Below are 16,456 nucleotides of genomic sequence, written 5' to 3'. Positions count from 1 at the left end.
CCACCCTGCCAAGGTCAGCAACAGACGGATTTAAATACCTGGGTATTTTCATCACTACTGATGTTAAACTCTGTTATGAACATAATCTCCTCCCCCCTCTACAGAGGTTCAAACGATACACCACGACCTGGAAGACGCTGCCCCCGTCACTATTGGGACGAGCACTGCTTTTTAAAATGAGGACATTACCGCACGTCCTCTATGCCCTCCAGAACTTTCCAGACCTAGTACCGCCCAGGTTCTTCAAACACATCAAAAACACCCAGAGAGATCTACTATGGGATGGCATAGTGCTTCATAAGCTCACGCGCGGTTGGTATGACGGAGGCATAGGACTCCCGACATTAAAAAGTATTACTGGGCGGCACACCTTGCAGCCATAAATCACTGCACATACCGCGTTGGGGACAACCCTGGTTACAAGATGGACAAATGGATACTCCCAGGGGGCAGTTTCACTAAGGCACTCTATTCTAAGCCCAACAAATACTCCCTAACAGGCCCTACACAACACTCAGTCCAACTCTGGCATACAGTCAATCGTAGCTTAGGCTGGGACAAAAAGCTCACGCTAGCCACACCACTGTGGGATTCTGAGTGTTTGGGTACACTTGGGCGGACTAAGGGCTTTGATAAATGGGATCTAATTGGGCTCTCCCGCTTCGGGGATCTCTGGGGTCCAAACGGGGTAGTCACACTCGCCTCACTCCAAAAGAAACACGAGCTAGTGGACTCGGAATATTTTAGATACATTCAAATCAGACACTCCCTCCTGACTAATGTCCCCACCGGGACCTCCCCTCCAGAGTCCTCTCCGCTTGAGGACAGATTGCTGGATGGGTACTTACCAGACAAGGCCATCTCTCTCACGTACAAAAAGCTCATTCATAACACTCTGGACCCCTTAATATTGCTGAGGGAAAGATGGGGGCGGGACGGCCTAGAGTTGGATGACGAAGAATGGCAGGAAGCACTGTCCTCTCCTAGGGAGGTTGCGATCTCATCCAGACTGAGGCTTGTCTAGTTGAAAATTCTACACCGAATCTACCTCTCCGGCCCTAGGTTGGTGTTGATGGGTAGGGTTGAAGAAGGATTGTGTAAGTGACAATGTGGCTTAGAGGGCTCCTTTATGCATATTATTTGGGAGTGTGCACTGATTCAAGATTACTGAAAAAAAGTACATGACTGTATGAGTGCAGTCTGGGGAGTGGTAAAGCCAAGAGATACCTCCTAAATGTGTGGGAGCCCACGGACCTTAACACCAAGGGCAAACATTGGGCGACTCTTGGCCAAACGGTGGCCAAACGGAACATTGCTCGTCTGTGGGGAGCCGCGTCACCACCAACGCTGAGTGCCTGGAAGGCAGATATGGACTGGTGTATGGTGAGGGAAAGGACTGTATATGTAGCCCACGAAAATGGATAGCAATTTGGCCTAATTGGAATGTGTATTGTGGCAATATCTGTGAACCCCCATCCGTCCCCGTCCCAGACGAACAGTTATCGCCTTGAAAATGTATGTTCAATGAGCCTGTTATCCTGCCATATATTTCATCAACTGCTATGTAATTACTTGACCTCAAATATGTGATACTGCTGCAACCACTGATTGATTGTAAGCGATGACCGATCTTTTTGTTTAATAAACACAGTTTAAAAAAAAAAAAGAATGGTTTGTTGCACTTCTGGATTGAAACGAGAAATTCTAAACCATGCATGTCTCCTGAGCATAATGCTAATGTTGATCCCTCTAGCCGCAGTATCTGCAGCTTCTAATGCACACCTACTAGATGAATTAGAGATAAGTTTCCCTTCTTGTACTATTTCGTGCCCCCTCTTTTTCTGTTCTTCTTCAAGATATTTGAATAATTCTTCCATTTCAACTCAGTGATCCCTATCGTATCCGAACAACAGACCCTGTGTGTTAGCTATAAACCAATGGTTGGCTGATTGAGCAGCCACTCTTTTCCCCAATGCATCTATGAGTATAGATTCTTTATCTGGAGGTTGTGCTTCCCCTGTTATTTGCAAATTTGCCCGTTTATGGGCATTAGAGACCACTAATGAATCCAAAGGCCACTGACCTGTAATGAAAACTGGGTCTGATGGAGGAGGTTTATACTTTTTGTCTACTTTAGGTGTTAATAGACGTGCTTTAATTGGGTCTTTAAAAATATTATTAGTATGTCGCGACACATCTTTAAGCATGGGCAACATTTGTGTTTTGTGTGTGTTTTGTAATGTTTCAAACAAAAAATCTTCCTCTAGTGCTTCTTTGTGTAAAGGCACTCCGTGGCAATTAGCTGGCCTAGCAATTAATTCCTGTTGTGCAGTATTATCATCAGGAAGGGAAGGTTTTGCTGGGTATAGATCCGGGTCTGTAGCTTGAGGTCGATCTATGTTACAGTGGTCCCAGGGATCTGGTGGTGGCTGATTATAACTGTCATCATCCTCTCCTTTATTAGGATTTGTGTTAGGACAGCCTGATGGTGTAATATGTAGAGGATCTGTATTTGGTAAAACCGGTATTGGTGAAGAAGGTGGAGGGGTTTGGGGAATATGAATAAGGCTAGTAGCTATGTTCTTTTTCTTCTTGAAAGGAATTTTATATTCTGTGTCTGCCTTCCTTTTTGAAGGTATTACTGGTTTTGTTGTTATGTGACCAGTATCCGGATTTATGTGAATTTTCTCATTTTCTTTAAGATCGGCTCCGGTTGTTGTAAAGGAGCATCTTTTTGTTTCGGTGCCAAACTTTTCAGTGCTCAGCTGGATTTAAATTTTTTCTCTTTCGATCCAAGAAGTTTTGAAACCGAAAAGGTGTCATCTCAGCTCCAACCCGAGCCAGAAGGCTTGACATGCTGTTTCGGTGCCCAACCAGAAGGCGGGGCGTTGGAACCACGGTCTCGGTGCCGACCATGGCCTGTTGGCAGTGGTGGCCCAATAGCCTTTTGTTTTTGTTGGAGTAGGTTTGGTGGGCAAAGGGGCTTTAGTACTGACGGCACCCTGTCCAGCCGGAACATCGTGGGACTTGAGTTCAATCTGCAACTCGGAATCGGAGTCCTCGGGGAGAAGGCTTCTTCTTCCGCTGCCATTTCTTCCTGCACGATATCTTCCTCGAAGATACCAGGCGTGTCTTCGACACCTTGTTTTTGCATGTCTCTCCATCGAGCCAGACGGTCCCGTTGAGTCTTCTTGGATCGGAACGATCGACACGGGTCGTAGTCTTCCTCCTTATGTTCTGGGGAGAGACACAGGTTACAGACCTTATGCTGGTCAGTGCGCGGGTATTTGGAATGGCATCGAGGACAGAATTGAAACGGGTCCATTCCATCGTCGGAAGGCAGGATGCTGGTTCTTGAAGTAGAAGCAGACTGAGGAAAGAGGTTAGAGTTTTACAATGATTTAGATAAAGTTTTCTTAATTTTCAACACGAAAAGATGGAATACGTGATCAAAACCAATACCGGCAAGGGTAGATTGAATTGCGCACCAAAGAGATCCGATTAACGGTTTCGAATTGGAGCGCAGCAATACACGTCCGAACCAGATGGCGGAAAGAAAACAATCGAACAATGGAATCGATGCCCATGCGCAATATCACCGAAAGGAGGAATCACCTTACCTCGTGACTGGAAAAGACTTCTTAGAAGAAAAACAACTTGGAAGCATCCGGACCCAACACTAGATGGCAGAAGTATGCAAAGCATGTGTATCTACAGCACACATGCCTCGAACTAATTATTACAGGTCTAAGTAACTTGTTTCATTTGCAGTGTGAATACTCTTCTAGATTCAGATTACGTAGCAATATTACTTCTCCTGAGGACGAGGCATGAAAACGGAGTTAATTAGAACAGATGATTTAGTACTGACTGTCCTACTGCTACCGCCATTCATGTATCTATATCTACACAATAGTGTCATGTAAATATGTGGTCTGAAGACCATGTAGCTGTTTGCAAATATCTTGTAAGGAGGTATTAGCCATGAATGTTAATGTGGCCCCTTTCTTCATGGTAGCCTGTGCCTATGGGTTCACCTCCAGTGTTCTGTTTACCAATTCATAACAGTATTTCAAGTCTGCACTCTCCATCTCACAATAGTATGTTTGGTCACTGCGATGTTCAGTGACAGTAGGAAGTGTGCTACGAAGAACTATGTGGTTTTCCTTCTGTCCTGCATTTCCTGTATGTCGTATATTACCCCTAATCCTACATCCAGGGCATGAATTGGTTTCTCTGCTGCACTACTGACAGTCCTTGTTAAATACAAACCTCCCATTACATTTTGGCAAATGATTACATCGCATTTTGAATGCATCTACTACTGCCGACCATACACACTTCTTTAAGATTTTGGGTTCTGGCTTAATCAGTTAGTTCAAAACAATCTTTGAAGTAATAGCGGCTTTTATTCTTTCCCCTTTAACCAGTGAATTCGGGGGAATCCTGCTGCTGTTTTTCCTCATTTGTGTCATTTCGGTTCTATTACTGCCCATCCGCAATGGATGTTCGGCTTGCAAGCCCAATGGAACTACCATCACTCCAGCTGTGTCACGAACACATGCTCCAATTCTTCAGAAGCCTTTTGCTCCAGGAACTGGACCTCGATTGGTCACCGTCATTCCGGCCTGTCTGGTTTACCTGTGTGCAACCCGTATTTCACTGGCTCTGATGCCCCTTCGAATGGGCATCGGATATTTGCTTAGATTTACAGACGCACACTCCCGTAGATATTAACCTGCTCATGAGTCCATTGATGATCCATTTTCAGAGTTGTCCTTTGGGCCTATGGCTTCTTCATAACACCAGCTATGAGCCACTCCTTGCTGAAGAGATGCGTCCATCGGCACCTGGAATAGAACATACTGGCTCTAATAACACAGATGCAGGTTACCCGGCTCCTTTCTCCGCATCGGCTGAGACAGGTCATCATTTCTGTTCTCTGGATCTGATTAACTGGGCTGTAAACCTATTGTCGTCTGCAGGGATGGAATACGTTTTGGATTTGCTGGCCTTTGACTTTGAGAATGACATCATGGATACCTCCAAAACACCTTAAAATTTGGCAACCTTTTCAAAATTGAACTACCTCGCTTATATTCATTTTTACCATTTCTTTTCACAAATTATAATCATTTCTATATAATAGGTTTATTAATAATGCTTCGAGTTTGATTATTTTGTTTTTCCTTATTATTTTTATTATTTAGCTTGTCGTGGTGACACTGTCCCAACCAAAGGGAGGGTGTCATATTTTCTATAGGCCCACTGTGTTATCCCCCTTATGTTAACATGCCTGCACGCACTAAGCTGCTTTTGCTTTGCACACATTGCAAAAGATCACGCTTGTTTTTGTACTACACGTTTTCTTAGAAATAGGCTGCACATGTTTTTGTTCTTAACTTCTTCTGCTGGGATTCAGACGGAAGATATGCAAGGTCGAAAACACTGCTCGGTTTTCTCTGTGGTTGGTCATTAACACCTAGACATAATAGACAAGTCCAGCTGCTGTTTTGTACGTGCAACTCTTATCATATATACAGAGATTTGTCATTTTGAAAATAGAGAGGACACATTCTCGCAGAGCAAAGGTCCTGGGACAAGTGCATTTGGCACCTGAAATGTAGAACAACTGCTTATGCATGCCAGATATGGGATCTCTAACAGATCACTGCACTTCTAAATTAAGGGTAGGCTTAGGCAGATCGGTCTTTCAATATGACAGGCCTTTTCATTGTATACAGTTTGCGAATTGGCCTAACCACATTTTTTACTTGCATAGGTCTTAATTGCAGCGCATTCTTTACACAATAGAACATATTACTTTCAATAAATATTGTAAGCTTTTTTCATGTCTCTTTTCTGTTTTATTGTGGACATTTATGAGTGAGAGAACAAAAGGTGATGACCTGCTACCGCAATCCCTGAGAGGGTCTAGGGAGTTGTGTTCTGGGATGCCAACTTACTTGTTTCTATGGGAAGGTTAGGAGGGCAAGTAAGTCACTATGAGCTAGTCTAGATGTGGGCCCACAGGTACTGATGTGGTGTGGTGACTCAGTCCCTACATGCAGAAATTCTGTGGTCCCAGAGATAGTTCTGTTTCTAAGCAGAATCACTGTAACAACGTAAGATGTTTAAAATTATCCACATCTTCTATGTATGGCAGTCCCTATTCTTAAAGGGATTAGATGTATCTTGGCTCAAGTAAATACTCTCTTAAGGGAATTATTTTCGTCTGCCCGGAGTAGGGTAAATGTAATGGTCCAGATAACAGTGCCTCATAAAATGCCAGCACTTGTACAAAACAGTTTGGACAGGTGTTGGAATAATACATTGTCGTTAATTACGTCATTTGAATTTTCCCCCCCAATAAATATCACCAGATCAAACCTGCTGAAAGTTACCAGGTGCAAAAGGCCATGTAAATACAGGGACATGCACATATCTTTAGGAAGCCACTGCCTTCAACTCAAAAAATATAATTTTAAGCTGTTCCTCATCTTCTCTTTCGACCTCATTAACAACAAACAAAGTTGGAATCCTTCAGACCAAAGAATCCAGGACCCTAGCCCTGACGAAGATCTGAGAAAGGAGTCACCTGGGCCAGCAGTTCACCCAAAGGAAATCAATAAAGGGCATTTATGAAAACTATTCGTACAGAATCTAAGCCATTGCTCCTAAAGGCCTCCTGACTGAAATGTCTCCAAGATAGCCCAACATGCGAACCGCCACTTAGTTTTAATACCACACAATATATATAGGCAATCTGATCATCATTTAGTCTATTAGCCTCATACAATACTGTTGAGATAGACCATCACAAACTACTAATAGCTGCACGCTTTTATGTTGTTAATTTATTTGTGAGCTTCACGTGTGTAGCCTTTATCACAGCAAAACAATGTGAGCTTTGTGTACTATTTTCGAAATTCGTTTTTAACCATATATACATTATATCAGATTATAATTATTGGTATAACAATTTATCCAAAACACACAAGTACGAAACACATTGTAAAGAGTTAATCTATCCGCTCTGTAAATTTCAAACAAGCAATTTAAATTCTCTATGTTGGAGAACTACTTATCCATGCCTCTTAGACAAATAATTCCCCATATCTATTTCAGAGAGGGGTCCTTTCATACAGACTATACACCCGGGCCACTTAACAGCACTAAATGATTAATCCTAACAACCACCTCAATGTCACCCATGATTGCTCAAACGGGCGAACCATGTAAATTTCCATGAAATGGTGATCCTAAACCCATGTGTCAATGATGCTAGGACATCACAGGATCGAATCACACCAATATAAATACAGTATCTGGGCCTTCCTGATCTTCCGAATAAGACAAATACTAGAGTTGTTTGCGATTATAAATTTCACCTGGCACGGACGTCCTAAGAAGACCCATATTAATACCAACTAATTTCCCCTTTTCTGTCACAAGGCAGGAGCATGTCCATTAACGTCTGTGACAGTTCAAATTTCATATATGCATCAAATATTCAATTGTGAGAAAAATTGCTATTAAAAAGGCCAATTTTGCTGATTAGGCCAAGAGTGTTCCAACGTGAAATGCAGATATTTTCAGTTGTATCTTAGCGGACATGGGATATGATGAGAGGGAACCAATCAATCAATGCAGGCCGCACCCACCCTCACTGCAGACGGTGATTTTAGGTGTCAGAGGTTCAGAAATATGAACGTCAAGAAGCAAAAAAATAAAGGTAATCAGACCCAGAGCCTGATGACTATCCTGGCCACATTGGTATTGCTCAGTTGACATGTTCAGTATTTGCACATGGGTCTGAGTGGACTATGCTAAAACTAGCTAGATCTCAGAAGAATCTGTTTTTACATATTGAGGAGGAAATACTATTATACTCCACAGGCCTATGTAAGTTCAAAGCAAGCAAAATGCTTGAGATGAATAGTTAAGGGCAGGAAATAATCTAGCTTCCAGGCCTAAAATGCCTGCAACCTCCTCAAGAGTTTGAACGCAATGAGCAAACGGTTGAGGCAGTTGATACCCATCTCTCTGCCCACCAAATAAACTCTTACCACGGTAGAAAATTTCTTAAAGTGCCTAATCCAATGTACATTCTTACTCAACAAAGCATCACTTGATTTGACAACTCTGATGAGTTTTACGAGCATTAGCTACTCAAGTAGTACTTTGTTTTTGGCACTAGCTAGTTGCACGTTTATGCTGCACTATCGGTTCTTGTTTCCTAAACTAGTATCCTGTAAAACAGATCTTTCTGGAGCATTGGAATGTCGTTTTAAAGGACATTCAGTGACAACACAGAGGCTGAGTTGGATTTAGGCTTAGGAGGGACTTCCAGGTACCTCCCTAGCTCTCAAAGCTTCACTTAAACAATTTAACTAGTTACTGCAAAAACCTGAGGAACATCCTTATCTTTGCATTAAGGGATTACAGAGGTTGGGGTAAAACCAGAGAGAGAGAGATTCACAAACATTTTAAGGCTTACTACTTCATTTGTCACACAATATAAAAAACTTCAATGAACAAGTAAACCAAAATGTTTAATGCTAAAAAGTTAACACATACACAAGTCCCACATATTTACACAGAAGTTCACTTACAACCAACTCATGTTTGGATATTTGCTTGTCTGCATCTCTTTCCAATTGCTTCAAGTATTTAATGAACTGTTGCTAACTATTCACTAGTTCCCTTTTCCGCCCCCATGAACTGCACCAAGCACATATCCTTTTCCAATGCCTAAAGTACGGCAGAGCCTCCTATATACAAGGCCAACATCTAAAATCTCCTGCTAGAACCCAGTCCTTCTCACCCTATCAGTAAAAATTAGAACTATAGTAAACACCAGAACATTAGTTTTCCACATTCCACCTATACCTTTCAAATGAACGGAGATGTGGAGAATACGTTATTTCAAAACGGGGTTATACAATATTGGCAAAAGATATGCCAAATCAGCACTCTCATACAAGAACCCATACTAGACCGTCCATGTGCATATTGCTCATCATTGGGGCGAGCACTAAATGAGACTACTTGGCAGACTATTTGCCTTAATCTTTCCCATTCTGGTTAATTGCACTGCGATACCTATGCGAAATAAAGCAAACTGGCCTGGGTCTCACCTACAACATTTTTAATCACGATCCCACTGATTTTAGACAAGTGTTTTAGTCTTTCATATTAACTCGGACCCCTTAACATTTCCATCATCTAGGGTGCTGCTCTCTCCCTCACTCAATGCTCCTTAGATGCGTGCATTTTTGGCAGAGTTGGGAAACCAGGCTTTTTCCTTCATGTTTTGTACTCGTTTTTCACCTGCTGAACAGGTCTCATTCTATGGGTTAATCACATCATTGCAACCACTGCTCAAGATCATTCCTTTCTGGTTTTGTTAGAACATTGATTTAAGACTCATTTCCAGATCAGGCATGTGAATTCAAAGCCTACAACACATTCATTACTGGTGATAAAATAACTGTGATGAACTATGAGCCCACAGAACCAAGATAAGAGACTGTGCAAGAGACCAAAGGCAACTGGGTGCCTACATTTGAATGCAAGTCTAATTTTGCGACATAAATAAATAAAATATGAACAGCAAGTCAAATACCAGGGATAACATTTGTTGAGTTCCACAGAAAGGTATTCATTATTTTATGATTAAGCCCAAAATAGACTCTGGTTATTTTGGACTGCCATTGTATCAACATAGCTTCTACATGGTGCATTTATTACACTTATGTAGGACTACTCAATTTTTGAATGCTTGACTAAGACAGAAAAAGGTAAATGGATATGTTAGGCATAGTAATGTATAGCTCTATCCATGTTAGCTTGACAAGCTCACTTCGCAAAATGTATTAACCATTTATGCCAAATGCCATTGTTTACTACTTGCATTATACTGAAATCAGATTTGTCAGCATGTCTAAATACAAGTAAATAATGTATGAAACACATCATTACCGGACAATGTGTGATGGTTAGTCCAATCATTTATAATGAGCGCAATCCACTAAAAAAAATAATTATACAACACCTGTTGAAATGAATCCTCAAACAAGGTCTTCCTGGTCACTGAAATCTTTATGTGTTGTGGCATTGACAGTTGCTGCAAGAAAAGGAATGGAATTTCACAAAAATGTATTTTTACAATACATAAACTGAGAAGCAATAAGATATTTCCAATGAATTATTATAAAATGTTCTGTGGTCCTCATCTCATGAAGCTGCTGGAGCAACCTCCCATTTTTCATTAGTACTCATCAACAGGTACAGTGGGGGAGGGCATCAATCCAAGCTACATCCCTTTTTCATCTATATATCAGCACTATGAATATAATTCATATAGTGTGCATCATGCAGGAAGAGACTGGACCCAGGAGTGCAAATAAATTAGTCCCCCTGCACCAAATGTTTTAAAAGCCTTCTTTGGACTTCATAAGTTACTACCTCATAACCAACACACTTTCTGTTGCCACACTACTTGTAAGAAATGATCTCCTAAATAAGAGCACAACACAAGGTTCTCAAACTGCAACATGATCAGGTCGAATGGATTCAGACCAAGAACAAGCAGGGCATTTATGGCGGCATGCATTACAAAGAATTTCCTTCAGGTCATGGACTCTGGCATCTCCGCTGCTTCAATCCTCTAGGAACAGCACTTCATCATACAAAACTATTGATTATATCCTTCAGAACTAGACACTGGGTGGCTGTGGATTGAAGGGGGGCTGCAGTGCACCCATATGATTGTGGATCACAGGATCTCCAGAAGTGGCTGTCGATTTGTGATCAGATCGCAAACAGTGGAGGACTTAATTGATCCAAAGAAAACACCACTTCTTCCTGCACTTCTTCCTGCAGAAACATGGGCCAATAGCACAGAAGAACGCATCATAAGCCCACGCAGGGTCTTTTGGATACCTCCAGTGTGCCTGACAATTGCCTTCTTGGAGGTATTTTGCACCTCATCTGGCTTAGGAGCCGATAGAGCTGAAGAAGTGACTGCTGAGAAGGGTGGAGCCTGCAATATTGTGCCACTCGAGTGGCCACCACTGTATGACAACCGGTCTAGAATAAGAAAATGGAAAACTCAGAATTTATTCAGAGGATTCAGAGTTTTCTGCAAGATTGAGCACTTTGAAGTGTGTCACCTTGTATAATTCCAGTTGTTAATGCCACTGAGTTCCCCACAAAGAGCCCATCAGGTGGAAGGTCTGGTGCACATACACCACAGATGCATTAACAGACCCTAATCAAAAAGAAGCCGTAACCAGAGTTGTAGCATGAAAATCCTACCTTCACAAGTAGGGGAATAGGGTCCATGCGTTCCCAGATCTGAAGTCAGGAAGGACCTGAGGCTCCAGATGAAATAAGAGGTGAAAGTGGAGGAAGGTGTTTGTTTTCACCTAGACTAACGCAGACCGGCATTTCATTTAGTCAAATAACCAAAGTGGCAAGAAGGAACTAGACATTTTTTACATTTATTATTCTGCTTGTTTTATTTGTGTGTGATTTTTTTTGCTTATCTGATGGTTATCCCTCTGAGATAAAATGAGGTGTCCATGAGGCTTTCTTGTGTAATACTTGCATTTCAGTTATAACTTTATAGAAGAGGTGAAAGAAGGAATGGGCAACCCCAATGAAGCATATCAAAAGTTATATGACTGAGTGGATATGCAGGGATCCTTAAAATGTGATGAAATGTCAAAAAAATACCAATTAACACAACTGTCTGTATCATTTAAATAGCTTTCTTCCATAAATGCATTCAATAATCCAAACATTTCAATAAAAAGTTTTAAATAGGTTTGTAGAAATTTCTTAACTGCAAAACACCGCTGCACATGTTTTACAGTACTGCTTCATCAGGGCTGCAAAAACAAAACATTTCAATATTCAATATATATTTCATAGAAAATATATTGTGTTTCATATTCAGATTCTTTACGATTCTGCTTAAAAAAACATAATTTAAACAAACTAAATATCAGCGATACTAGGATATGACCTGGCCACTCACAGGTGGATTACATGTTCTTTCACAATATGCAACAATACGTTCAAAGTAGTTACACAGCAGTCAAAATAACGACCTTCCCTTGTGGTGCTCTTCAGGGCTCAGTCATCGTAAACAGCCTTCAAACGTGACGTTCTTTCAGTCTTAAAATTTGGTCTTCTGCTTCTTCAATTTGCAAGACTAAGTGCGCCCAAGCTCTCCACTTGCAACTCCCATCGCTGAATGTTTTCCTTATTTTATTGGTAAAACTAGCTCATGGGAAGGATTTTCCTAGAGACTGATAGATGCTTGTGACTAATTCATAAACTGCAAACCATCTGCCTCAGCACCACTCAGCCCCTGAATACATTAAAGCCTTATCTGTTCAACTGGTCCAATAAGGAAGCTGACTGTAGTTAAGATGGACACCACGAACAGTGAAAGGGCAATATGGTAGAGAATGTGAAGAGCAGAGCTAGTGCTCAGGGCAAGGTACGGAGGAGGACAGCTGGCCCCATGGCTTCCTACCAATGGCAGCAGAGCTCAATCTCATTCTCCAGTACAAGTTGTGGATGGCGGTCCCATAGCCCAATGCAGCACGTGGAAACTGAAAAGAAGCACTTTCTAACTCGAGCAGATTTATTACTCATCTTAATGCTTTGAAATAATCTTCAAAGAAGATTTTCTTATAATTTTTAGGTGCAATTGTTTCTTTTCCTGTAAGCTGTCCTTTATTGTACACCGATCCTGCTAAGAGCTTTCACTCTGGTGTTACTATATTAGCCATAGCACTATATGTTGGGTTAATATTTCTGGTGGCACATTCCTCACCAACATTCCCCTCTACATTCCAAGAGTCCTTAGGTTGTAAAGGTATATTTTATCCCATTCAGGATTCCCAGGATATAACTCGTCAAACATCTCTCTCTTTTTCCTCTCATTTGAAAAATGGCCAAAAAGGTGCAAAGATGGCCAAAGTATTTAGTTTTGTTTACCTATTTGAAAACTGGCATTTGGTATCAATGCTTTGGAGCGCCAAAACAGTTCTACTTTTACTCGTAAGAATTAATTGCTGCAACTAATGTTATCAAGTTGGTTACTTTTCTTTCCACCATTCACTTCAATTAGTAAGCATTGTTGTTCAGCCAGAAATGTACTTTCTTAACATTTCAATGGACATTTAGGGACGAGCATTTACCAGGTGTATAATTGAAGTCTGCTCAATACAGTAGAGAGACTGCATTGGTTGAAGTCACTGAACATATTAAAGGTATGCGGGGGAAGGCCATCTTGATTATGTTAGATCTATCAGCGGCCTTTGATACGGTCCCTCACCAAATGCTTCTAGCTCGCCTCCAATCTATCAGTATAGGTGGATTGGCACTAGATTTGATAGCTTCTTTCTTGAAGGAGAGAGGGCAGGAAATAAGGGTTTGCCCATACTCCTCGAAAGCATTTGAGTTGACAGTAGGAGTGCCACAGGGCTCAGCCTTGAGACCCACAATACTTACCTGACCCCTCTAGCACAGTTGGCTGAGGCCCTAGGAGCCAAGGTAGGTGATCACATATGCTGAGGACATGCAACAGTTGTTCACACATGGGAAGAGTGGGGAGATTGCGGGAGAGGCTATTAAAACCTGCCTCTCTTCAATCTTTCCTTGGATGTCCTTACATAAATTAAAATGTAATGCAGAAATCTCATTCTTTGGACCTAATCCTTTGGACTGGCAGATGCAGTGGCTCAAGGACGCCCCACCCCCTACACCTCAGGGGATAATAGTCAAAAACATGGGTATAAAATGTGATTATGCCATATCATTCAAGCCACAGATCACGTCAGTGGTCGGATCATGCTTTGGACTTTTGAAAACGCTAAAAAAATGTTTTCACTATCTCTCCTGATGGTCATCTAGTCACTCATAACATCTAGACTGGACTATGGAAATTACCTATACCTAGGGCTCCCGGACTACCTGGTTAACAAGCTTAAGTCGCACAAACCACGGCAGCCTGCATTCTACTAAGCCTGTCCCCAAGAACACACGTGTCTCCTTACCTGTGTGCTGTCCACTGGCTGCCGATAAAGAAGAGTATTCTCTTCAAAACAATAGACCTTGTACATAGACCAGTGCACCATTCTGGGGCGGGCTAGAATTAGTTTCTATGGCCCCTTCAGAAACCTGCTGCCAGCCCATTGACTCTTGGCAAAGATCCCTAAGGTCCGCCGTAAGAGGGCAGAAGGATTGGATCAGTGGCCTGGAATAAACTCCACTTGGAGCTACGCTCCATAAAGCCCACGCCTTGTTCAAGAAAAAGCTGAAGACATGGATCTTTCACCAAGAATAGATTGAGGTGCATCCAGACTGTAAGCACAGTGCCGGGACAATCCATGGAGTAGCCCTGCACTTTAGAAGTCTCATTTAATTCATTCATACAGCACTGGGTCTGTTTCTATCTTGCCACTCCTAAAGTCTGCCTTCTACTACAGTATTGTGACGTGGCTTTATGTTACATGAACTGCATCGCTGTGTTCCTGACAAAACTCAAACTAGCCTGGATACAAATTCAAGTTAACCATCTTCAATTGTGAATGTGTATCTGCTCAGTTTTTAACTTCATGCCAAAACTAACAATGTAATTTTCTTTTCATACAGGAAAAAAAGATAGGTATGATCTGAGTCTGACATAAAACACATGTTGGAAACCTCAGGTTCCGACATGGCTTAAATACCAAAATTTTGAACAACAAGTTAACCTTGATGGGGATTAGCCCTAAAATTTCTTGAGCTGCCTTATCGGCAAAATCAATAGAGGGTACTAAAGTCAAGGTCGATAGGCCTTCTTTCATAAGTAAATGTGCTTATTGCTTGCATAGGTAAAATAATTTAAAAGGCATTTCCTAATTTGTTCCAAACACCACCAACGGTCACACAGAAACAGACTCCGTTTTTTTTGCACTAACAATATTAGCAGTACAAAAGATTGGCCTTTTTTAGTGATAAAACTACCTATTGTCGTGGAAAATGAGGGGTGGTCGATCTGCCTCACAGAGGAACCCATTTCCTATTTCAGCAAAATGCTGATTCTTACAGAGACAGGACAAAATCTTATGTTTGTATAGTATGAAAACCAAATTCATAATGGTGGGTTCCAGAAGGATACAAAATGGAACACCCGAAGCTACAAAATAGAACATTTGAAGCTGAAACACCAAAGAAAACTCACATACTTTTTGACAGGTAAGCATAACCAGTTTCTTCACAAGAACCCAATTGCCTTGATCCCATCAACACACATTATCTAAAAGGATTCAGCATTGCCTTTACTGTGTTCAGTTGCTATCTGACTAATATCTTGAAAAGCAAACTTGTGTTCAGTGGACAGGCTTAAACAAGGCAAAAGTGTTCCAGAAAAGAAAAATCATTAATACCCGTAATCATGGAGTCTTCCAATAAAGGATACCTATTAGGCTCATCCTTCAGAGAAAATAAAGTGATTTCTCCTTGGGGAGGAAACGTTTACAGTTTTATACTGAGCTGGTGAGACAGGACTTTCTGACTGATATAAGTGGAGCTGTGATGCTCAGCAGCAGCCTGCTTCTCCCTACACTTCCACATACTTGTGTAAGAGAAAACAACTCTGCAAAACACTACTCTACTACATCACAACTTGAAGTCCAGCCTAAGGAGCAGCACTACCATCTAATATGGAAGGCATGCACATCGTTTATGCCCACTTGAAAATAACATTTAATAATTATAAAGAATAACATTTGAAAAGTATTTGCTCAGTGACCAATAAAGTGTAAAAAGGATGTAACAAGCACTGGCAAAACAAATAGAACTCGTTTTGTAAACAGTCAATGGCAAAAGTCTAACTTTTGGTTAGAGGAGGGGCTTGTAATAGTTAGATGTGTTGATAATAAGTGTTGTACAAAGAAATAGCATTACAAAGCAACCCTTTGTGCTACAACAATAAGGAAGCTTGGAGTTCTATTTTCATTCGCCATTTTAAGGAAAGGGAATGGTCTTAAATTTTAATTTGGTGGTGCTTTTAACTTAATTTTAAACTAAATAAAACTGCGATTTGCCATGAAAGCCCTTGCCTTGCAGGAACCAAGGAACTATGGCAAGCAGTGTACCTTTAAAACGACTGTTACATTAGAATAAGTTAATCAGCCACGATATTAGACTCTTACACTTTCCATGCACAAGATGTACTTTGTTCTAAGATGTAAAGATTTTTAGACTAGGGAGTTTTAATAAATGTTTTATGATGATTTTAATAACGCATTGATCTTATTTATAAACATTTTTGGTTTTCTACTTATGTAATTACAGTAATGGCATGTCTTTTATGTTTGCATGTTTTATGGAACAAACTTCTGAAATAAACATATTGACTGATTGACTGCAGAAGCAGAGTTGAGCTGTG

The 16,456-nt window shown here is 41.1% G+C and overlaps 1 protein-coding gene across 1 annotated transcript in view; it reads right to left on the bottom strand.

Moving 5' to 3' along the window:
- The window catches only part of ITCH (itchy E3 ubiquitin protein ligase), an 811,820-nt gene that overhangs the window by 267,459 nt on the left and 527,905 nt on the right, over nucleotides 1-16,456 (bottom strand). Inside the window, exon 15 of the mRNA XM_085619094.1 lies at nucleotides 10,058-10,129. Coding sequence (XP_085475220.1) covers nucleotides 10,058-10,129 — 72 coding nt within the window. The remainder of the gene's footprint in view (nucleotides 1-10,057; nucleotides 10,130-16,456) is intronic.

This window comes from Triturus cristatus, chromosome 7, assembly GCF_964204655.1.
Source record: "Triturus cristatus chromosome 7, aTriCri1.1, whole genome shotgun sequence".
NCBI lineage: Eukaryota > Metazoa > Chordata > Amphibia > Caudata > Salamandridae > Triturus > Triturus cristatus.
Note: the sequence above shows the minus strand (reverse complement) of the source record. Positions and strands in the feature narration are given on the sequence as shown.